Source organism: Epinephelus lanceolatus, chromosome 2, assembly GCF_041903045.1.
Source record: "Epinephelus lanceolatus isolate andai-2023 chromosome 2, ASM4190304v1, whole genome shotgun sequence".
Classification (NCBI taxonomy): Eukaryota; Metazoa; Chordata; class Actinopteri; order Perciformes; family Serranidae; genus Epinephelus; species Epinephelus lanceolatus.
In genome coordinates, this window is record NC_135735.1 from 33,573,383 (window position 1) to 33,598,069 (window position 24,687).

The 24,687-nt window shown below is 41.6% G+C and overlaps 2 protein-coding genes and 1 non-coding gene across 3 annotated transcripts in view; 2 read left to right on the top strand and 1 right to left on the bottom strand.

Moving 5' to 3' along the window:
• Positions 1-5,604: 5,604 nt before the first annotated feature.
• Positions 5,605-10,107, bottom strand: cry5 (cryptochrome circadian regulator 5). The gene is made up of 11 exons (XM_033623520.2): positions 9,998-10,107; positions 9,377-9,601; positions 9,078-9,272; positions 8,856-8,974; positions 8,611-8,768; positions 7,871-8,011; positions 7,539-7,706; positions 7,225-7,365; positions 6,656-6,807; positions 6,262-6,494; positions 5,605-6,147 (listed from the first exon to the last, which is right to left on the bottom strand). Exons 2-11 carry the CDS (start codon positions 9,589-9,591, stop codon positions 6,086-6,088), a joined length of 1,584 nt encoding a protein of 527 aa, XP_033479411.1. The 5' UTR covers positions 9,592-9,601; positions 9,998-10,107; the 3' UTR covers positions 5,605-6,085.
• Positions 10,108-10,452: 345 nt separating this feature from the next.
• trnah-gug (transfer RNA histidin (anticodon GUG)) lies at positions 10,453-10,524 on the top strand. Its single transcript has one exon. It is a non-coding gene; the product is annotated as a tRNA-His (tRNA).
• Positions 10,525-14,022: 3,498 nt separating this feature from the next.
• Positions 14,023-24,687, top strand: part of LOC117271929 (FERM domain-containing protein 5) — a 96,884-nt gene continuing 86,219 nt past the window's right edge. Inside the window, exon 1 of the mRNA XM_033650529.2 lies at positions 14,023-14,424. Coding sequence (XP_033506420.1) covers positions 14,323-14,424 — 102 coding nt within the window. The 5' untranslated portion in view covers positions 14,023-14,322. The remainder of the gene's footprint in view (positions 14,425-24,687) is intronic.

Here is a 24,687-nt window from a genome sequence, read left to right on the forward strand (position 1 = left end):
AAAGCTATCAAAATCACCTTTACGAATTATTTATTTTCACCTTGAACCTCTCTGCATGGTACACAAACTGTAAACAAATCTTCTTTGAACTGATTGCAACTGGCACCAGTACGACTATGAATTACAGCTTCCTGAGTGTGTTCCCCTTAAATCAAGTTCAAAGATATCAATCTGAATTTCCTCTCATGTTACCTTGTACGCTCGTCATATTACACATGCCTATGTGCCGTCTAGCTATTTCAATTTTTTTTGTTCCATCCATCCATCATGGCCCTCTGTACGTCCCACACTTTCCATCTTTGTTGCCAAGGCGGTGAGATACTGACTCAACTTAACGACCATGATTAACTAAAGAATTTCATTTCAGAATCAGAAAACAATGCAAACTACATTTAAATATTCTTATTAAAAAATGACAGGCGTAAACCCTAAAAATGGACAAACAGTTTGATATTTCAGAATGGATTCCACGAGCGATTCCCATACACACACACATACACGCATATACATACTGCAATGATAGATGTGTAGGGGCAGCAGACCCTTGTGTGTGACTGGTTGCCAGGCCTCTATGGGGGCTGGAAAACACAGTTGCCTCAGCATGGACTAAATATTCTGGACGGGGTGTGTACAGAGAGATCAAAGCGCAGCAGGGTGTGGAAACACAGAGGCCAGGAGACTCTGTCACGTGACAGTGAATCCCACTTAAGCATGTTACCCAACTGCTGATGGCTGGAGAGGGATTTCCTAGTGCTGAACTGAATATACGAAGAAAAATGTGCCTTTATGTTGTTGTGCAGAATCTGGACCTGCATCTCTGCTCGTACAAAATAGGACCAATGAAATGAAAAGATCCTTCAGATGGTACTACTTAGACAGACATCCACATGTAACTGTTCCAGGAAGTTTTGTTTCCATGTATTTTGGCAAACCACGTAGCATTATGCCAATTACATCGATGTTTTAACAATTCCTCTCCAAATCTGAATTCAGTCGGGGTCTGCTGAGGGCATGATTTCAGTGTTGTGTGCCCATTGCCTCATGCTTTGCTATGTATAGCACTTCTCAAAATCCTGTTGTGGCTTAGTCTGGCTGATTTATTGACCAGGGCTACAGATAATGATCACTGAGATCACTGCCTCTGGCTTTGTTGATACCATTACCTGTGATTTGCAAACATAATTGTGTAATGTCAGAAAAAGAAGGAGGTCAGCGCGGGGCAAATGTAAATTATTACACTCAGTCATTAGAACAAGAGTGTTAATGGACCTGCCCAGGTCTGGAGGACTGTTGTTGTTCAGGGTGTATGCAGAGGTGTGTGTGTGTGTGTGTGTGCGTGTGTGTGTGCGTACGTGCGTGTGCGTGTGTGTGTGTGTGTGTGTGCGCCAGGGGAGATAGGGATAGACCAAAAGGTATGAGGCAGGTTGGACAACTGTCAGCTCTTCAGTTTCACTGTGGTATTTATTTGCCAGCTTCGTAGACGTCCAATAAATAGTGACCTTTCAGTGTGTACTCATGAACCTTTCAGTCACACCTTCCCTCTTGTCCCTCGCTCTTTCTATGGTTATAATGTACGACAAAAAGACAAAATACGAAGAGATTTTTTTTTTTGGGTTAAATTTGTCGTAAACTGGCCATCGAAGAACACCTGCATTCAGCCTCCACAAATCATTATGTCCTTGACTCACACACAGTGTCAGCCAAAATGAATGTCAATATAGTTTAATGTTTCTGTGCAATTAAACAGCCACAATGTTTTTGTTATGCACAGGTGCGTTCTGTTATTTCTCAGCGGGAAAGTAGCCTCACAACAGGAGCATAGGCCCGTTTCCACTGAAGAAGGAACAACTAAAGGAACGTCCTCTCGCTTGGCCCTCTCAACCGCCGTGTCTCCACTGAGAGAGCGGAGTAGGAGGAAGGTTCCTGTAAAGTTACGGGGCTCTGGATGTGACGTAATCGTTGCGCGACCATTTACCGGGGCGACGTAGGGACGCCGTTAGCTGATAGCCCTTAGCGGTGTCTGTAATAACTCACTAAATGGCCCGTGAAAAAAAAAATTCCAGCAGATGTCTTAGTTACAACATGATTGAGCTATCTGGAGTAGTTTCATGTCGTATCCAACAACGGGAGGCTTTTAACAGATGACATCCTGATGTTAGCCTGCTGTTAGCTGTCCCTGTCTGCTGCAGCCACTGACGCTTTCTAGACATCGTGATTTCCCAAAACTGAATAAATACCACACATAGCAACACAAAACTGCTTTGCTAGCTCAATCATGTTGTAACTAAGATATCCACTGGAAAAAATATTTTTTTCACGGGCCATTTAGTGAGTTTTTTTTACATGGCGGAGGAAGCTATATGAACGAGCTAATCCTTGTCTGCTGAGTTTTAAAAATGCCGGCTATTTTGTTGCTTTCTGTTGACATCACATCCCTCCTTGAGTATATCCAATCAGCACCAAGTAATCCCCAAGCCCCAGCCGGGAGTCTTTCGGGGCCGTTCTGAGTACCTACCCCGAGGCAGGCACTTGTTTAGCCCCCGTAAAAGTTCCGGAACTCTGTCCTTCAGGGGTGGTTCCTGCGGTGGAGACACGCACCAACGGCCCCGGCCCCGTAAAATTACCCCAAAGTTCCTGCGGTGGAAACGGGCCTCATGTGTTGACTGAGCTCTAAGAGCTCTAAGAGTCTGACATCAAAGCATAAAATCAGGATGGGCATGTCCACTGGTGTTGTGGTGTTCTTCAGAATATGTTTTATGAGGTGACGACCCCAGCTCCTGCTTTATATGAGTGAGTACTGGCCAATAGTGTTTCCTCTTGTTTGGCTCTGTTGGCTAATCAAATGGTCGAGTGCATTCATATTATTGTGTAATGAACTTTTAAGAGCCCTTGCCCTATTATTGTGGCCAGTGGTTTGACAAATAATAAAGGCTTGATCTTCTTCAGTTCTTCAAACTATCAAAGCAAGTATTGTTGAAAGTGGGAATTAACAGTTTGATGTTGCTGCCTGTGGAGTAGGGCTGTGTGCTGGCAAGAATCTGGTGATACGATACGTATCATGATACGACTCAATATATTGGGACTGTCATATTATGAAGAAACCACCAGCATATGCATAAAATTGGTGCAATAAAAATGTACTTTTTATGCAATCAGAACAGTGGGATCTGCATTTGTGTTTGTCACATTGATTTATGCATCGATTTCAAGATTCTGCTTCTCACCTTTAAGGCCCCTAATAATCAATCCCCTTCCTACCTGTCTGATTTCCCTCATATCTATACACACTTCCATACTCTTAGATCCTCTTCTGCAGTCCAACTCACATCACCATCTGCCCGCCTGACTAGCATGGGCTCTAAAGCCTTCAGCCGTTTTGCCCCCAGCCTCGGGAACTCTCTCCCCCATGACATTCGCAATATAAACTCCCTTTCTCCTTTCAAATCCCATCTGAAAAAACACCTTTTCAAGCTGGCATGTGAGGTCTGATTTAATGGAGACACACATATGGTGAAGTGCTCTGATGATGACTTTATGATGATGACTTTATACCTAATACTTATAATTAAGATTTTTGTCTAGTCACTTTATTTGATTTCATAATCTATGGATAAATTGCTGCTTGTTTAGTTTTTTTTAACTGTGTCTTGTAAGGTGTCCTTGAGTGCTTTGAAAGGTGCCTATAAATAAAATGCATTATTATTATTATTATTATTATTATTATTATTAACACAGTCCCTGCAACATGCAACATCATAGCACTACTTTTTGTGTGCTATGTGGCTAATGGAGTCAATGTATCAGCAATGAATAAATAAATAAAAGTGCTTGCAGTGTTTAAGCACAACGGAGAATGAACCACTGCCACAAATTTCTGCTTGTAAACTATTAAAAAATCAATACCTATTTGAGAATCAATATCACAAAACATAATATCTCAATACTCAAGCGTATCAATATTTTCTTACACCCCTACTGTGGAGCAAATAAACTCCTGAGATAAATCACTACTATTTAAGCTCCATGAAACGCCAGCTGCATGGGAACAGGCTGTTCTAATCCAACTGGGATATTACAACACTCACATCCAAGATGGTGTGAGTTGTGAGGTGTCGACATGGATAGAAGAGGAGAGGGGCACACCAGTGGACAAACAGGGGTGGAGGCAGATATAAATGGGATTTTGATCACAGATTAATGGATCTCTCTGGGGATGGGGTCCCTTTAACATAGCGAAGGGGCTAGAATTGCAGAATACATACTGGTATATTGACTTTAAGCCCACTGTCTCTTAAAACCTTCAGTATTCTCAGTCTGTGATCAACTAAGTGTTTTCAGTTCAGTCAGACCTCTGTGGCTCTGGCCGTTTTATTTGCAGGGCGCCCTGATGCCAAGTGAACCCCCCAACAGCCTCCCGCACACACGCACAGTTGGACAGTGGGTTGTTTTGATGTTTGACAGGTCTCTGTGGAAACTGAGCTTGGCTTTGTACAGCCGTCTGGCCCGCTGCTGAGGCTGTGACATCATCTTCTGGATATTCACACCAGTGTCAGCTCCAAGGAAGCAGAAACAGGAGAAGACTTGACCTCCAAGGACAGCTGTTTGCCCCACACTCTCACGCACACTCATCAAGACTTTACGTAGCACTGCACTGCTCACACTGCCCTCAGCCAATCACATGCACAGACCATCAACATATAGTATGTTGTTCTATATGGACTAATGAGCTGTAGTTCATATGACAGCATACCCCTGATTAGAGCTAATGGCCATGATGACGGACGGGATAAATTTTCATATTCAATTAAACATTTTAGGAATGAACATGGTGAATATTGAATTTCCTACTAGAAGCAAATGAATGACATTTTGATTGGAACTGCTGCATTGAATATGAAATAGAACTTTGTGTGTGGCAGCTTTTATGAATATGTAACAAAATAATGGAATATTGCAAAATAATATCACTTCTGATTTCATTACACTGTTACAAAATGGTGTAGGTTTTGTTCCAACATTGGGGATGGACAAATTTTAAGTTAGAAGTTTGGGAGTCCTCCACCTAAAATTTTTAACATTGAACACATAATTTCCCGAATTCTGGTGATTTTTTATGCACAAATTGATACCCTTTTCTGCTGGGGGAGGGCAAATGCACATTCTAAATATTATGTGGGATATTTTCTCTGCATTCCCCCCAAATTTTACTCTTACAAGCTTGTAACTTCATTGTTCTGGTGCTTTTCTGCACAAAGTTCAAGTATAAAATGTCTGCTACTCAGTGTTGACCACAGCTGCTTAGTGTGTACAAAATATCTTCAACACCTTATTTTATTTCACTTGCAAATATATTAATAAATATTCTAAAATGAGAATTATGGTACCTTAAACTTGATTTATTCACTTCATAAATTATGTACAGTGTAGCTGCAGAACAAAGCGAGATTGCTCTGCAGATGGAATTACAGTGCCCTCTCGTGGTGATAGTAAGAGCTCAAAAAGCTGTTTGCAGTTCTGAGATGCGAAAAGATACACCTTCTTTTTGATATTTCATTATCATGCAGGAAAAACAGCTACTGAAAATGGACATCACACATTGTGGTACTTGCCATCATGATCAATTTTTCATCAATTTTTTAATGAACTTGAGAAAAACACCTGAGTGGTTGTACAATGCCAAGAGTAAAAAAATAAACGTTTAGTGTTTAAGGTGCAATAGTAAGGTATTTTTTCATTTCAGATACAACAAAATGATAAAAAGACAAACTTGCGAAAGATACACTTCCTGTCTCAATACAACTCGTCACCTACTAACAAGATAAGACCATCAACCTTTGTAAAAATGTAACATAATCTCCATCAAGAAGTTTTGAAATAGTTAAAATAGAAACAGCACTCAAAATATAAAATGGTTACCATAAAAAGTGTAATAAAAAACAAGGTAGACATGGTAGACTGCATGCAAATGTAAATGAAACAAGCCTGTTAGGCTTCCAGTCCAGACAGACCTGAATATATTCAATGATTTGTAATGAACAGTCATTCATTAGTATTACTCTGTTACTTTGCATCCATTTGTGTACCATTACTTCCTTTTGTCTTTCTTCTTCAGCATGTCAACAACAGACGGAGCCTTGCGCTTTACACCTAGACAAACACAATGAAAAGAGGTTTTTAAGAGGTAGGATTTATTTTTTTAGTAAACATGACAAAGATCAAAAGAGGTGAACATTTCGTAAACATCTTGGTTATTCGCAATACCTTGCTTTTTGCTGGGTGAACTGCTGGGTGATTCAGCAGGGTTGGCAGACCTCTTGGCATAAGCTGACTTCATCCTCTGGATGTTCTGCTTGCTGATCACTTCATGCTGGACAATAGGATGTGGGTAGTCTTTACCCACAATGCATCCTGCTGCCTGCTGGACACTGCGTGGAGCTTTCCAAGGCTCATAGATATACTGAGCTGGGAACTTCTTCAGAAGAGGAAGGTACTTTCTATAAATTAGAATGGAGGCAAAATTACTTCATATTTAAAATATAAAAAAGAACGCACACCAAAAATTATAGCGAGGTGCTGATCACTGAGAGAAGACTTGATTCGACATGTAATATGTATCACTTGTGATAACTTGAGCTTGTTAGGTTTGTGATCTTACTTGATGAAGTCTCCATTTTTGTCTGTCTTCTTGCCAAATGCAACAGGGGAGTAGACCCTGAAGAACTGGTGGAAGAAGGTACTGGCTGAAAGCCACTGCCAGTTTCCAGCATTCAGAGCCCAGTCGCCGTCCAATAAGAGCTCCTCAAACACCTCCAGGAGCAGTGAAACAAATGTTAAAGGAGCCCTCTGCAGATTTAGTATTGCACTCATGAAACACTGACATACTCACAACAGACAGCTAAAGAAACTGGATCAAAACCAGTGTAGCAAACCTGGCATCTACATTACCCACAATGCAACTAGATGCAGTAGATGTGGTGTACGTATTTTAGGTTTGTCTCATTAGTAAAAATGATTGTTCTGATGGGGGAAAATCCTTTTGCAAAGCCATTTAATCATGACTTAAACATACTGAGATGTTATTCTGCAGCTGTCTACCTTATACTATAAACTCCACATGCACACATGTGCTGTGGGCCTGGATGGGTTTTGAGCTGCTTCTTTGATAAAGACGGCATCGTGCTTAACCTAATCACAAGCAGCAATAAAGGCAACTTCATTTCACACCTTCTGCCCTTCTTCCCAGTTGATCCACAGGTCTCCTCTGGTGAGAAAACAAGCGACAGCATGTCTGGCCAGATGATGGATCCAGCCCTCCTGCCTCAGCTGAGTCATGATGGCATCGATGAAGGGGAATCCAGTCCGAGCCTTAAGGGAAATACAGAATATACAGGATGACAAGAAATATTTATGATCCAGGAAATTAGATGCTCTTTAAATAACAATGATGCTACTGAATTATCATATATTTGTTTTCTAACAGTATAGGTTCCCTTCTTTGCAATAATTTATATTTACATTAATTTTGAAGGACTCCATACCTCTCTCCACGCAGCCAGAAATTCAGGGTTTGTATCCCAATCCACCTGAGTACATACAGGGTTGCCCTTCATCTTGTTAAAGTTAGGGATACCCACACTAGCGGTGTAGAAGAACTCCCTCCACAGCAACTGGCCATGCAGGGACACTGGAGGTTCTGAGTGCTTCCTCTGCAAATGTCACATATACACAACAGTCAGACTGAGTCACAGCTTAAATCAACTTATTGCTATTTTCTTTTTTTAATACTGCTGAAATGTAACATTGAGGAACATATTCATAGCGTAGCATGCTGTGCTTCCTACAAAACCTGTGCTGTGTTGGTGGCACTCACCCCCCGATAGACGTCCGTCAGCCTCCACCAGAAGGTGCGTGCAGACAGGCAGCCCAAAGTGACATAGGGACTGAGGACAGTGGTGCTGGGGCTCAAGGAGTTCGGAGAAGTCTGCGGCTTCTCGAAGCTACACACCCACCCCTAAAGAAAAGAGATAGATGATGCAATGTAAATCAGCTTGGAGCCCTGCTTTTCAGAATTGGGTGGCTGAAATGGGAAAGGTTGCTGTGTGTAAAAGAATGTCATATAGGCATTGTTATAAGGCAGAAAAATACTGACTGAAACTGGACAGGTATATTGCTTTTGTAAGTGCACAAAAATAAGGGCAATGTGGAAGCAAATCACAAGTACTTCCAAGTAGATCTTAAAAGTCATCTGTATTAAAATGAATGTAATTTTTGTAGGTGTATTTATTTATTTAGCTTTGTGTAGGTTTTATTTCTATGGCAGCCATGTTATTGATTTATTGAACTGTTGTTTGTTCCTGGTATTCTTGGGGTCCAAAAACTCTGGCAGGATCAACTACAGACATGTCTCAGCTTTGCAGTCTAAAAGTTGACATGCCATATCCTCTGCTACTTATTAATTTCTAAATTCAAATTCCCAATGTCCTGTGAGTAAGCCTCCTATGGTGCATTTGGATGTCCGGACGGTTCTATGCGTCTCAGCAGTGAGCTTCAGCATCAAAAACTCTTCAGGTGCGTAGAAAGAAAGACTACATGTGAATGTAATTGCAATACCGTTCTTTCCATATGTTCATCCAGTCTCCTCAAAGCCTCCTGTTCTCCTCCCGGGAACGGAGCCTCTCCAAGAGCTGCAGTGTCCGTGTGGCCGAGCTCCTCCAGCGGAGGGATCCCATATTTCTTCTCATGGCTTTCTGAACAAGGCGTCTTCACATCTGTGACAGGAGAGATATAATTCAGTTAACCACTGTTTGTCTTACACTTGCATGTTAGCTTTTCATAAACTTTCTTTTTTGTAGTACCTTTCACATCTTCCATGGTTGGAGCAGGGATCGGTTTCTTAGGCGGCCCAAGAGTCTTCACTATGGCCTGCATACGGTTATAAGTAAGAGGAGCCTTCCCACTGTTTTCCTCAATTATCCTATGAAGACATGACAGATGATGAAAGTAACACTTTCACAGGATTTAAAACTGTAAGGAAACAATGTGTAACTGCACGAGTATGTGTGCATGTTCAGTATTACCTGTCTATATCATAAAGAGTGTGTGAGATCTTGTAAATGACTTCGACTCCATGCTCTTTGGCCAGCGTGGTAACAGTTTTGTCCCGGCTCAGACTGTAGGGCTCTGTGTCGTACTCATAGGTCAACTTTGTGACTTTCCAGTTGTCAAACAGCTCTGGGAACACTTCCTCGGGTTTCCCTCTCACGACAAACAGTCTGAAGGAGTTCAACACACCACAATATGACAAGATAACAATATGAATGTATGTTTTTAACTTTCTTAATAGTCAATATTTCTGATACTGTCCCTGTGTCTCTACCTGGAGTGGAGCTTCCTGAGGCTGCAGTCCAGGTCTTCAAGAGCTCCGAGGAGAAACCTCCAGCGGTTGATACTCATAAGGGTTTTGTCATGGAGGTGAGGGTCCAGGATGAAGACAGGGTACAGCTCCTTACAGTCCCTCAGGGCAGCCATGAGCGCTGGGTTGTCATGCAACCTCAGACCCTTACGGAACCAGTGAATGCATGTGTGTGCCATGTCTGTTAACCTGTGAACACACATTGACTTTTCTTTATTCCACAATAAGCCCTAAAGGGTTATGATATATGGGCATGGTTACACAGACATGTACTGGGTTAAAGGTAGATGTTCAAGGAAGTCGCACACAGGGTGAAGTGCATGACCAAACTGTGGCAAATGTAACAATACGAGCTTAAATCTTAAAAGAACAAGAAGATTCACAGAACTGCTTGAAATAGATAAATGCCCAAGTTCTGGGCATCGACTGAAATTCATGCAGCTACCTCTCAGACTCACAAGACGATACAGCTGCAGAAACCATGCAAAGATTTCTTAAATATATGATAGCAAAATGTTACATTGTCAAGGAATTACATGCTCATATTAATACTCAGGTATGCACAGCTGTGCGGCGAAACTGTACCTTGATTGTGGCTCCAAACACGACTCTGCTCGATCGTTTCTGTGTTGTCTAATAGATTTTGTTTGGTAACACAGCACGCTGGCCTGTGTTACAAAACGGGAAGTTCCTCTACGTCATCAGCGAAACAGCTAATCAGAGAAGAGCTAGTGAGGAGCCACATGTAGCCTCAGCACTTTGTCAGTTTGTACACCAGATGGCACTATGTGCAAATAATACACACGTTATCTCGGTTAAAAAACTATTATTAAAAAAATAAAATGTGTTGGTGGGCAGATTGTGAATGAACATGTGTGTGCAGGCTCTGTGTCAGTGTCCAGGAGAGGAACAACCAGCAGCACAAGAGGAGTCTCCTCTCCGTATATCACCACTTCCTCATCTCACAGACCTGCTGAGCTCTCACTCTATTCAACACACCGCGTTCTGACTGCCTTATAACCACCAGCTCATCGTAGCTCGCCGTGATCGTATAGTGGTTAGTACTCTGCGTTGTGGCCGCAGCAACCCCGGTTCGAATCCGGGTCACGGCATTGTGGGACAATGTCACGGCAGATGGGTTGTATTTTGGCACAAATGTTTCTGAGCGTTACTCTATACGTACTGGCGGAATATGGTTATAGGATACAGTTGTTTTACACGGCATATGTCTTTTTTCCTGCATGGAAAGATTTTCACATTTAAAGACATGGAAAGACTCATCATCCACTCAAGTAGTTTAATTTGAAGTACTTTACTCGAGTACTTCCATTTAATTGAGCCTTGTACTTGTACTCCACTGTATTAAGTGTTGTTTTATGCTAAATAAACAATGGTAATAGAGCTTGACTATTATAATGATCTGTACAGTTGTGGGATGAGACTATGGAACTGTTTGAATGTGGAGCTCAAGAAGTGTCCAAACATAAACTAGTTTAAAAAGAGGTATAGAAAGATGATTTTTATGAGGTGTTCACTCATTTATTTATTGCCATCAGTTTTGCGTATGTAGCCTATGTGTATGTGTGAGTATGTATATATACATAGTCTGTGTATGTGTACATAGTTTGTGTATGTGTACATAGTCTGTGTGTATATATACATAGTCTGACAAAGCAAAACACATCAGTCATGATTGGATAAGGATATAAAGATGAGATTTTTTTAACAAGATCTATCTATCTATTTATCTATCTATCTATCTATCTATCTATCTATCTATCTATCTATAAAATACTAATAATACTTATTTTCTAAGTATTTTTGTAATTATTTTATATCTTGCTGTGAGACAAATTGTATTGGTAACTAATTTAATATATTAGAATAGGTCAGGTAGAATGAAATATTGTACAGTTTTATACTGATGGGGAGTTACATAATTGACTATTATTAATTTATGGAAAAGGGGTGGGAATAAATAAGTTTGTGCTTCCTCCCACTCCTTTTTGGACATGTAAATCAAATCATTATATGTTGTCTTTAGTTTTCATGCTTCCTTTAGTAGCTTGTTTTTTTCACGTGTGTCTTCTACTGTATGATTATTTTGTTTATTAGCTACTTACATAATCGAAATGAAATGCTGCTAACTAACTAACTATGGTGCATTGCTGTAGATTAAACCAACAGTATGTAGTTAAAATTAGCACAATCCTAAACATGTACAGCAGTAAAATGCAATATAGGCCTAGACATGAATTTACCTGTAATATTAATCATGGTACATAATGATATTAAACACTTTATCGGAGGCAACTAGACTTGCTTGAATTTCAATGTCTTTAAAGGTCACATGTGAGTCGTTGACCCACCAGGCCATCATGTGTCGCTAGGGTCAGATGGGTCCAGGTATGAATGGATGTTGTGTCATCTGGGAAGGGATCCAAGACCGCATTGTAGGTGGTGTTGTAGGCCACCTCCTCTGTTTAATGATGGCCACTCCAGTTTGACATAGATGGCTACACTCATGCCTCTTTCAAACTATCTGTCTTCTCTGTGGCTAAGATGTGAATATGCTGTCCTCCTAAGACTGTCCCTTCTCCTGTAGATGTAAATGGACAGCTGAGTCTTGACCTGAGGAGCTGGCTCTACTGTGCTGTGCCATGCGCCTGTAGAGTGGTTGTTTGTTTCACCAGTGTACAAATATGTGCATTCCTGGCTGCACTGAACTGCATACACTACATTACCCTGCTTCTGCCTGGGTGTTTTGTTCTTAGGGTGGACAAGATTCTGCCTTTGGTTGTTACTGGGTTTGAAGTGCACAGGGATGTGGTGTTTAAACTGAAAGGGACCACTTTTCTTCTAAATGAGTAAGTTTACTTTTGATACACCAAATACATTTGCTTATAATACACACTTTTATGGCAGGGGTGTCAAACATACATACAGCCCGGGGGCCAAAGGGTCCGATGCGGCCCGCTGGATGACCTTGCATACCTAATAATGATGCACTTGTGGAGGCTAAGAGGTGCCAGGTTTAGCTTTCTTCTTGTAAAATGTTGCTTCAGAGGCATTTTACAGTTTTTTCTTACACTTTAACTCGGTGTGGTAATGTCAGGATGAACTTCACAGGAGTGGAAATGTAAAAATAAAAACATGTAATGACAGTGAGTAGTAGACTGAATGTGAAAAAACTGAGAATATCTTCTGAAGACATCACAGACTGTTTGTCATCTGTATTGTAAATGGATCAGCGGTTTAAGAATTTACTTTTTTAAACCAAAAAATGGGAAAAAAATTGGAGATATTTATTTATAGGGTATTTTTTAAATTGGTTTTACTGGTCCGGCCCACCTGCGATCAAATCAGACTATGTGTGGCCCATGACTTAAAATGAGTTTAACACTCCTGATTTAGATTTGAATTTAGGACTTTTACTTGTAGTGGAGTACTTTCACAGTGTGGCACTGATACTTTTACTTAATTAAATGATCTGAATACTTTAACGTGTAGCATTTTTTATTAGTTTTTTCTCCACTTCTTTGTCTTTCCTGTAAAGCACCACCAGAGGGAAACACATTCAAGGAATTTGGAAGACTGTAGTTTTTACAGGTTGGCTCAAACTCATCCAAATGAGATAGTCCTTTCTGCAGTAATTAATTAAGATGTTAAAGGTACCTGTGTCAGCAACTGCTCCCAGAAAAAAAACATGGGAACCATCAATATGGGCTTTAGGCTATAGGGGGCGTTTGTTGGCATGTAACTGTGGCCCTTGAGCAAGACATTTAATCCCCATTGGTTTCAATAGAGCTCAATTAGTGCATTCTGATGGATGTGTGTCCAGTGAATGAAGATGAGAATGCTACCTTTATTCATTTATTTATTCATTTATTTTAATCTTTATTAGGCTGCATTTAGAAAGTAACACATTTCCTGGCCCAAATTGACTCTCCTGTCAAACTGACTGGCTCCATGAAGCACAGGCTGATGTCTAGTCTAACAGTAATTTAATCAGAGGGAAACATGGTTCCTCTTTGTTATACATGGCTGCAGCAGGACAGGTAATCAACCTGTGGAGGATACAATGTGAAAATGGGTTGCTGCCTTCAAGTTCCGTCGGAAATATCGGAATTAAACAAAAAGCACGAGACAACAAAGTGGTAATTGGATAATATGGCCGTGCTTCACTACTAAGATGTGGCGTTTATGTTGCTGGGTGCAAAAAAGAATATTGATGTGATACAGATAATAGGATGTGGTTATTCATATGAGATTAAATGCATTTTCATGTGTCTAATTTTGCATGTTTAAAAAGTGTAGGTTGCGATTAAATGTTGACTGTCACTTATCACTTATCAATCAACTTGTGCAGCAACACAAAGCTGCTGCCTGCCCATTGTTTGACTTGTGAAACTGAAGCCCCCCCACTGTGTTATTATTCCCAACCATGTGGCTGCAGTCACGACGAGCAGCAGCCTATCGGAATTTCGGCTCCAGTCGGTAACTCTGTGAAGGCAACATCTCAGTGATTGCTCCGTTGGCTCGCGGACTCGCCACTCACCGGCCTCGGCCCGCCCAGCAGCATTAGAGCGGCATGGCAACGGCTCGGAGACGGGGGGAGAAGGTGTGGTGAGAGGGGACAGTCCAACCGGACCAGAGAGAGTGCAGCAGCAGTAGCATTATCCCCACTCTCTTCACTGACTGGAGATACGCACCGTGTGGCACCTCGGCCATTCAGCGCTCACACACTGAGACAACGATGCACCACCGCCGCCGCTCCGCACAGTCGCTGCCGCTGCTGACCAGGTGTTGGACTAAACAACAGGGACGTCGTTAACGTGACAGAAGATTCAAACTTGTATGTATGTGCTGTGCGCCCTTCTCCCTGGTCCCGTACACAGACGATCGAGAAGATGCTGAGCCGACTGATGAGCAGCAGCATCAGGAGTCTGGACAGGGAATGCAACTGCACTGTGAGGCTACTGGACGACTCGGAGTACACCTGCACGATTCAGGTCAGTGGGGACCAACATTTCCTGTTTCTCAAATCACCTTGTTGTGGAGGACGTTCTGGTGATGACACGTAACGGGGCGGTGATCAGGTAAAATGACTTACCCCCAGCCTGTCTCCCCCCCATCTCTGTCTGCTGCAAAAAGGAGGTGTCATCTACCTTAACTCCACGCAGTGTCACAAAGAATTTATCTGAATGTTGCTGAGTGTTTGTGGCCAGACGTCTGACATCAGTGGGCTGCAGATGTTGCTTTCGTCAGACACCATACCTGTGTGGACATGACCTCATGTGTGCATCGCAAAACTAAGGCTTATATCCAACAGAAACATCAAAATGCAACAAAATAGTACCTCTGTGTGATGCAGAGATTTTAAAATCTGGTCATGCATGCATTGATTTGAATGCATTATGAAACAAATCCTGATAATCTGATCATGAACGATTTCAGTGCAGGGCTCAGAGGATTTCTGGATCCTCTGGCTACATGAGACAGATGCAGGCACAAGAGGGTTTGGTCCATAACCAAGGGAGGTTTAATGTTGTTTAGATGCTAATTAGTCTGACTAGATGGTGGGCATATTTTAATTTGTCCACACACAGGTGGTGTCAGGCCCTCAGTTGTCAATTTGCCCTTCAGACTGACCCTGGCTTTGACCATGGAGTATCACTTTGCTATGCTTTCTGGACCCCGGGAAGAAGAAGCTCTGTTTGAATGAAGCTAGTGCAGCGTTTTATGAAGATGCAACCCACCCAACTGATTCAAACTTTCTTTGGATCATAAAGGTTTGAAGCAGTGTGACAGGTATAAGGAGGCATCAGGGGTTTCCTCTGCCCTGAACAAACTAGTTGCCAGTAGCCTACACTGTGTGAAATACCCCACCTCTCCGCCATCACTTTAAACAGGCAGTGCTATAAAAGAAAACAATAATTGGTATTACTGCAAAAAATGACAATGATGTGATTTTTGCTGGGGTCTGTACCAAAAGCATGTGCCCTTTCGTCTGGAACATGTTTTGTAGGCTGGGGCTTCTCTTTAGCATCACAATGCTACATTAAAATAGTATGTTATGATGCCACTTTTAATATAGCATTGTGATGCCATGGTATAGATGATATGCAGTGGTTAGCATTGTCGCCTCACAGCAACAGGGCTTGTGGGGTTCCTTGTTCGAACCCCGGGTGGGGGGTTTCGAATCTTGGGGTGGGGGAGCCCTTCTGTGCGGAGTTTGCATGTTCTTCTTATGTCAGCGAGGGTTTTCTCCAGGTACTCCAGCTTCCTCCCACAGTCCAAAGACATGCAGGTTAATTGGTGACTCTACATTGTCTGTAGGTGTGAACGTGAGTGTGAATGGTTGTTTGTCTCTATGTGTCAGCCCTGCGATAGTCTGGCGACCTGTCCAGGGTGTACCCTGCCTCTCACCCAATGTTAGCTGGGATAGGCTCCAGCTCCCCCACATTCGGAAAATGAATGAATGAATGTTATGATGTTATGATTTTACCTTTTATCAAAAAATTGCGGCTCCAATGTCCATGTCTGAATTTAAGGGCATCATAAAGAATGTGGTGACAGAAACATGTGCTTGATTTTCTTGAGAGGCCACTATGTTTGATTAGTTGTTGTTTGATTGTGGGTTTTTTGTATTATATGTTGTATTTGTGCATTTTAAATGTGTTTGATTGGCTGCTACCTTGGCCAGTTTTTTTTGTAAATGAGATTTTCAATCTCAATGGGACTTCCTGGTTAAATAAAGGTTAAATTAAAAAAGATAATAATAAAATTTGGATATTACACAGCGGCACGGTGGTGTGGTGGTTAGCACTGTCGCCTCACAGCAGGTTTGTGGTTTGATCCCAGGAGGGAGCCCTACTGTGCGGAGTTTGCATGTTCTCCTCATGTCAGCGTGGGTTTTCTCTGGTTACTCCGGCTTCCTCCCACAGTCCAAAGACATGCAGGTTAACTGGTGACTCTAAATTGTCCGTAGGTGTGAATGTGAGCGTGAATAGTTGTCTGTCTTTATGTGTCAGCCCTGTGATAGTCTGGCGACCTGTCCAGGGTGTACCCTGCCTCTCACCCAATGTCAGCTGGGATAGGCTCCAGCCAGCCAACCCCCCCCTTCCCCCAAAGAGATAGGCGGTTACAGAAATGAATGAATGAATGGATATTGCCCTTGGCCATATTGTGATTCTGATAATATTTCGATCTGTTGTGCAGCTGGTTTTTCCTACTCCGGTATGCAGCATGTTGGAAATGTTTAGCATTAAAAAAAGTAGATTTTACAGTAGTTTAGGTGCCTTTGGTCTCATGCTGTGGGCTCCACTAAGATTTTATTTCCCTTATACCATATCATTTTGAGGTTATTGGTTCGAGCTATAATTTGAATCCATCACTGGTTTTTATTTGTTGTTTATACAGTGGCAAAGAAACATCAATTCTACTTTATGGTGACTTCTGAGGCTGTAGTTTGTAGTGCTGTTGTATAAAGTAGAGTTTCTGGTTACTTGGTGGAGATCAGTGTCTGTTATTGCTTCAGCAGGTTTATTGATAGGTCTTCCATGTACCCCGGTCATACTGATTAAGTCTGCACATTGAATTAGGCAGTCAGTCAGTCAGTGAGTCCGAGCAGACCTGTTTGAAGCATTTCTCTTTATTTCTTGCACTTCTTGAGTTGTCTAAAAATCAATTGTATTGACATGAATGAAGGTGAGACATGACAAGAGTCAGTAAACAGGCTGTGTGTTTATAAGCGAGAGAGCGGAGGAGTAAGGGCAAGTGATTAATGTCTATTAGCTGCTTTGTAAATCAAGTGTGTTTGTCTGTGTGTGCGTCTCTGCAATGTCTTTAGTGCAGCTGCATCATTGAGAAGTCTGTGAGCGTCATCTAACCTGGTCGCTTCAGTTGCCGGAGCTGTGTTTGAAGCTTGTTACTTGAAGGGATTCCATTGCCACTGAATTAGAGATGACAGCACACAAAGACCATCACCACCTGTTCATCCCGAGGATCTGACGGCAAAGCGAGCCTTTCAGCATCTAACAGCTTAAAGTGGCAGTGCTCAGGGGACAGATAAAATGGTGATTTTATGTCAGTCTCAGGTGCCTGCTTGTCCTCATCCTGTCTGTAACTAAATAATACAGATCGCCAACAAGTGGGCGGCCCATGAATGTTTTTCATGAGATTTTATACCTGTAGTTCTATTTTTGATTTAATATTCAGAAGTGTGCAAATGATCGTGGTAGTGACTCTCAGGTCCCATCATGTTTGGAGAGAAAAAGTAATGCTTTTGTCATTGATGCGACTTCCCAACTTTCAGCTTTAATGTTTGACAAGCCAAACACTGTACGTTTTTGCCTTCTGACTGCAGGGGAAGGCAGCGTGTGTAGAGATTTCTGATGAGATCTGTTTACCAAAGTACAGCCCGCACATGCTCCCCCTTGACTTTTGAGCAGCTCCTTCACCCAGTCATGATTCACAGTGTTTGGCTGTCAAGATATGCTGATCCCACCCTTTTAGCAACTGAAAGCACACAGCTGGGACAGAATGCTAAATTTCTAGCGCTTCTATTGAGAGGGATTAGCTCTTTATTGGCATATTTCATTATTTCCACCATGGGAAATAATGAAATATGCCATTATGTCGCACTATGGGGCTCTTGATGAAGCACAACTGGTCCAAATGAAAACATAAATAGGATCATCGGCTTAATCGATCATCTATTGTTTACAACCACGTCACCATTTATTTGCTGGCATTAGAGTGTGTGAACACGACATTTAGGGAGTTATATTAATTATGTTCTACACAAAGTGTCTACAAAGCTAAATAAGCACTTGCAAATGTAATGTTTCATCTGCAAAAAGGACATTACAGTGGCCTTACTGGAGCGTGACAGCATTGTTGGCCTGACTGAAAATGGGAGCGGATGGCTGCTGTCCTCTCCTGCACACCTTGGAGATGTGGCCCAGAATAAAGGCCCCTCGTGGGGCTCGGCAACAGTCACACTCTCCATTTAGATCAATTAGCCTACACCTCCAACTGCTGCTGTTGTACTAAAATCCCATCATAGCGAAATGATGGTTGACATGACCTTCATAAATGGGAAAAAAATATGACTATGAAGGCGGCGTGGAGGTGAATAGGAAAGCAGCCAGGCAAAGATGAAGAAAATAAGTTCTCCCTTTGCCTGACAGATTTTCAGGCGTACCTTCCAGCCTCATCAGATTGCACCACCACCACCCATTTACCTCACCCATACTGTGTGCCCGTCCCCCTGTCCTGCTGATGACTTTGTTACTGATTACATCATGACCCTGGAAGCATAGGAACACCTGTGTTTATTGATTTCTCCTGCTCTTTCAACACCATTCATTCCTTTAGGATATTCACAGGCTCCTCACAGTCACAATACTCTAGTCCAGCATTAATTGGTAGGGGGAGAAGGTGCAAAGAAGGCACTCAAAGGCACCACAAAAGCTCTGGAAAGCAATAGACGTGCACTTGGAAGCCCCAAGCAGCAAGGAAACACAGGCTCAGGAGTGGTACTAGACACGTGATGTTGGTGGTGAACATCAGCAAAAATGCCCACCAATCCTAGAATCTATCCTTTAAGCCAGGATTTTAAAGATATCAAATTCAGTATAATGGAGGGTGCTGCCTCACTAGATGTGGCCTAGCGATAATCGTGGGGCAAGACCTTGTTTTCTCCACACCGCTGTGCTGAGAGGTGTCTGTAGGGTCCACATATGTTTATGGATTTGTACAGCCGTAGAGATTTTGCTTTAGCATTTATGCCAAGGTTTCTATCTCTTTATCTGGTGGTATTTGGCCATGGTGTGCGGTGTTGCAAATGAATTGTAAATACATTTATACAGTGCTTTTATCCAAAGCATTTTACATTTTGCCTACCATTCAAACACACACACACACTGACACACACTCATACACTGATGTTGGCAGGCTACCACACAATGCACTGGCCTAACCAGAGGGAGCAATTTCAGGTTCATTTCCTTGCTCTAGGACACTTTGTCATGTGGACAGAAGAAGCCAGATAGCGCCGCTACCTGCTGAGCTGCAGCCACCCGATTAACAAGCTGGATTCTTGATTGAATTTTGACAAAGTGTACCAGGTCACAATATATCATTATTGTGATATGTCACAGAATATTTCATCCAAGTCGCCCACTCCTAGGTCCATAATTGGCAAAGTTAAGGCTGAGGAAGTGTTTTCAAACATTACACAAAACATTTACAAGTATTTTCTGCGTCACTCATGCCTTATATAACTTATTCTTCTGTGATATAGAACTCAATTGTTGTCCTAAAACTTTAAAAACACTTTAAAGAGCCACAGTGTTCGACAGGGTGACATATTCCTTCATTACACTGAACAAGGGCACTGTATGGAGCCAATCCCCAGTACACCTTCCTGGTGCTGACACTATACAACACATAGGAAGGAAGAGACGGTGTTAGTGTCTCCATGATGGATTAGTTGGAAGAGATCAGGCTATAGAGTGAATATGAGTTTAACAGAGTTGTGTGATAAGTAGTGTGCAGTTTGGCTTTGTCTTCCAACTCTTAAAGTTACTCGCTATGTTGTTATTTTTGTCCTTGAAACTATTTACAGTGTGTCTCAAGTTCAGATGTAGCCGTAGCCCATTCAACAGAGAGTGACTGTAATTTAAGAAACACCCAAATACAGGGATGTGAAGCCTGAATACTTGGATGCATATTTTGCTTGTTAACACCCTGGACGACTTTGGATTAACATGGAGTGTAGTTAAACAGCTCACATAGTTACATTTCATGAGTTTATCTTAGGAACATGCCAGCTATGTGATTCAAATCAATATCCATAGCATGAAGATGCAGATCACACACTCAATCTAAAATGATTTATGGAGTAAACATAATGTGGAACAAGTTTTATTTTCAGGGTAAAATCACCAGGCAAACACTGTGGGCCATTTTCTCTAAATTAATATTCCTACCGTGATCCAAAAGATGTATATCAGAGATCGAAAGCACGCTGAATGATGGAACATCATCAATCCAGAGAGACGCACCTCATCACTGTGAGTGAGTGGTTCAGTCACCTGGCACCAACTCAGATCCTGTGTAGTCCACTAATGAAATTAGGGCTGTTCTTTTGAAGCCAAATGCAGAACTTGGAAGGAGCTCCTCCGTTGTGAATGCATTATTGAAATAGGTTGCTCTTGTCTCCTAAGTGGTCTCTGCACTCATATTGTTTTCCTCTCAGTGTGCACTGCTAAAATTGGAATAGAGGTTGTAACATATTTTGTTTTCAATGCGAGGGTCTGCTCTTCTGCTGATGTTGCGTTCACCTCCTCACTGAAATAATGATAATGGGTAGCATCTTACCTCTAAATCAAACAATAGGTTTTATTGTGTAAAATTATCCAAAGCAGACCTCAGCAACTTTTAATGTGTAAATGCCTTTTATTTTATGTTTTAGTCCAGAGGAAGAACCCAGTGAGTGCTGGAGCATTCAAATTACCATAACAAAGAGTTATGTATTGCTCTTTCTGTGGCTGGTATGAAATTGTTTTAATACGCTGAGCTACAGCAATCCTTGATTCCTCCTTAATCACCTCACCTGTCAGAGAGGATTTCAGATGCTGAAACGGTTTTGATTGGATGTTAAAGACATTGATGCTTGAGTCTTTTATTACACTTCCCTGTAATTGCCACAGCTGTGTCAGAGCGATGAGACCAGTGATGTGATTGGCTGAGAGTGTGTTTATTAATCACCACATCCTCTGATCCATATTCCACTATAGACACCAGTTTGCACTTCGCTTTGCCGCCACTGTTGCCAACTCCTCAGTAAGAAAAGTAGCTATTGGCTGTCCTAAAAGTCGCTAGAAGTCGCTAAATGATGTCATCGCCCATATGCATGTAATTGTAATGGCTGCTGTAGGAGAGAGGAATAACGTCGTGGGAGAGACAAAAACTGAGTAAAAAAACACCCTGAATATATTTAGAACTACAAATGAACCTTCTTTCAGTGATTTATATTAGACAAAGAAAATTTTACATTTAAATCCCGCCCTGACTGTAAACCAGGTCGGGATCAGCCAGCAGCGGTTCCGCGCATGTGCGATTCACTTGCAGTCTGGACGTGGAGGGGTTAACATCTCCTGCTCTGACTGCTGCTGGGAGGGAGGACTGGGCCGTCTGTGAGTGCTTTGGGGCGAGAGAGGAGCCCAAGGCAGCATCCGCTGCTCGTAGAGAAGAATATGAATGATACGTGCTCTCACAACAGACTTCTCCAGAAGTCTTCAATAACATCAGAAGAAGTTGCTAGATTTGTCACTAGTCGCTTTTTTGAAAAAGTCGCTAAGTTGGCAACACTGTTTGCCGCTCATTGTCTACATTACCCAAAATAGTAGGTGTGGTTGGAGATGCCTGCACGGTCGGTGTGCCCAACACCTACCATTTTGCATTTAATGCTTGTGCTTAAACAGAGCCCTGAGAGTCTACAGTTTATTGTCATTTTCTACATGCATAAATAGAAGAAAAGAAAATAGAGTTCCTCTTGGCCCACAACAGTGCAACAAGAAAAGTTTATCATGATCACCGTATTAGTTTAGCCTGTCAGCTTGCTAGCATTTGCTAAATAGCTCAGAACACACAGTGCAGTAGTGGCTGATGGGGATTAGTTTTGGAAATATTTGATCCTAAATAGTATCTGATAAATTAGAAATTTGTTCCGATATTGGCACTAGATGAAAACTACCAAAAAGTTTTCACTTCATTTTGAAAAGGACACGAATGTCTATACCGAATGTGATGGAAAATCCTGAAAAGCGCGCTGAAATATTTAAGTCTGGACTTCTTTCCATTCATAGTGCCATTCAAATAGCTAATATGCTGGTGTTGGGATACGACCTTGTAATGGCTCACAAATTGTTAGGAAATCGTGGTTCAAATGATCAAAATGGCTACCTGAAATAGAAGATTGCAGAATCAAAAATGAGGTTATTTTTGATAACCTCAGAGGTCAGGGAGGGGTCTACTTGACTACGTGGTCAGCCAGACAATGAAACAAATAGCCTAAAAGAAGTGGGAACTTTGAGTTTCTTCTCAAAGAGTAGTCATGTTGAATGCCAATTTTTTGAGAGTATATGTGTATGTGTATATGTTTTGCAGAAGTGTCTGGGTTAGCACAGAGGATGTTTCATTGCGTGCATGATTCTGTCTGTGTCAGGCATTAGCAAACTGACATCAACTTATCTTTGGTGAAACTAACTGCAAACAATCACAACAATAACTCAGTGAACAGCAATAAATCACAATGGATAAAGTCAAACAGCCTTTTTTCAGTTTCTTATCTTTGTATAAGAGATATTTTTGGGTGTGCAGCAAATCTGAAGTCAATACCTTTGGCTCTGGGAACATCTGGTGGGCATTTGTCAACAGTTTTGACATTTTTGTGACAACAGTAAATGTGTAAATACCAGCTTCTAGTCAAACACAGAAATAATCAATAGGTTACTCAGTATGACGGCTTTGAGAAACTGACAACCAGAACGTTGAGACTTGATGCAGTCAGTGGACAACCAACCAACCAACCAACCAACCTGTGATTTATTCCGTGCATTCTGCGCACGTTTGAATCTTGGGTATGCTGGGACATGCATAAATGCTCTCACTTCACTCAGAAACTGCTGTCAAAATGTCTTTGATCAGAGCTCTCAGTCTCAGCTCCCGTGGATCTGCTCAGCAGCTGATAACAGAAATCTGCTCGGATTGGGAAGCTCCCAGATGTAGGCGAAAGGAGCTAAATGGGAAATATTATAAAGTGTTCTGGCTGTATTTTTAGACATGTAAATAAGTTCATTATTGAGTCTGTTAATAGTCACTCTCTCACACCACAACTAAAAGTGCCACGCGTAGCACCTTGAACTGAAAGTGCTAAAAAATAGAGCATGCTCAGTCATAAAGGTTTATTATACAGTACTCAGCATATAGTTATTGGATAGACAAATATGAATTTCACATGACATCCAAAGTATGGCATTGGAGATCTTTCAGCCCATAATAATCCACAGACTGGAAATGCTGGTACATTTTTTTCTAACCTAAGCTTAATATAGAATAAAAGTAGGATGTGCTTTAGACAGAGCTCTGGCTTATCAGCTGTGTTGCCAGCAAAGTGCCGCCCTGCTGAAATCTGCGAGAGACATGTCTTCCTGATGTGAAGGTTCCTGGTTAAATAACATGTCAATCCATAATGTGGAGAAATGGTGAGATAAGCCCTCAAGGCTTTGGTGTGCTCTCAGATTAGGACATGCCGCTGTTGGCCATGACAGTAATATCTATGACTCCAGTGGTGTAAGGGCTTCAACTCCGCTCACCATGCCGACAGTTTTTAGTCAGCACATGAACTACCACTGTAGTACTTGGCAGATGGATTGTTATGAGATCCGAGGAAACTGATTAAATCCAAACCTAAAGACTCAAAGTTCATGAAATAGGTTCATAGAAAACCGAGCCATTAAGTGTGTGGCTACTTCATTGTAATGAGCAATCAGTGAGGATTACTCTCAGCCTATACCAGTTCCAATTAATGTTAAATTAGCAGCTCCATCTTCTATCAACCATTCTACAGCTAATCATGCAGCGGATTTTCTTTGTCTGTAGTGGCAGACAGCTTCGCAACTTGAAGCTTTCATTTAAAGTCATGAAATATTCATTTGAATATTCATTTACTATGCAAAAGAAAAGAAATTTAAAGAAATAGTTCAGCCAAAAATTAATATAAATTGTATATAGACTCAGGTCCCTAGACTCATATTGGTCCCAGACATATGTTTTCTATTGAATGGCATTTAGGATAATATAGCACCTGAGAAATGAAAGCATATCACTGCAACAGACCTCAATGGAGGCTGAACACAGGACAAAACTTGTGGGCTCATGGATATTCAAACACAACTATATTCACTAAACTATTGCTGAACAAAGCATTTTCGTATAATCTTCGCATAAGGGAATCTTTTGTGCATATGTATGTGCATGCATGCAAAGTTTGGAGCCTTCATTTTTCAGGTACTCTGTTCTCCTAAATATAATTTTCTGGGACCATAGAGAGCTTGGGAAGGAGAGAACTATATGCAATTTATTATTTATTATTTTGAATGTTAATGTTCTGTCATGGGCGACACAGTGGTGCAGTGGAGAGCACTGTTGCCTCACAGCAAGAGGGTTCTGGATTTTGTGTGTAGTTTGCATGTTCTCCCTGT

What these genes read in the sequence shown, in the direction of transcription:
- cry5 (XM_033623520.2), bottom strand. Translation starts at nt 9,591, where the DNA reads ATGGCACACACATGCATTCACTGGTTCCGTAAGGGTCTGAGGTTGCAT. An exon ending in AACCATGGAAGATGTGAAAG is followed by an intron (nt 8,769 to 8,855) that starts GTACTACAAAAA and finishes CTCCTGTCACAG; the next exon opens with ATGTGAAGACGCCTTGTTCA. An exon ending in TTCTGGCTGCGTGGAGAGAG is followed by an intron (nt 7,366 to 7,538) that starts GTATGGAGTCCT and finishes ATTTCCCTTAAG; the next exon opens with GCTCGGACTGGATTCCCCTT.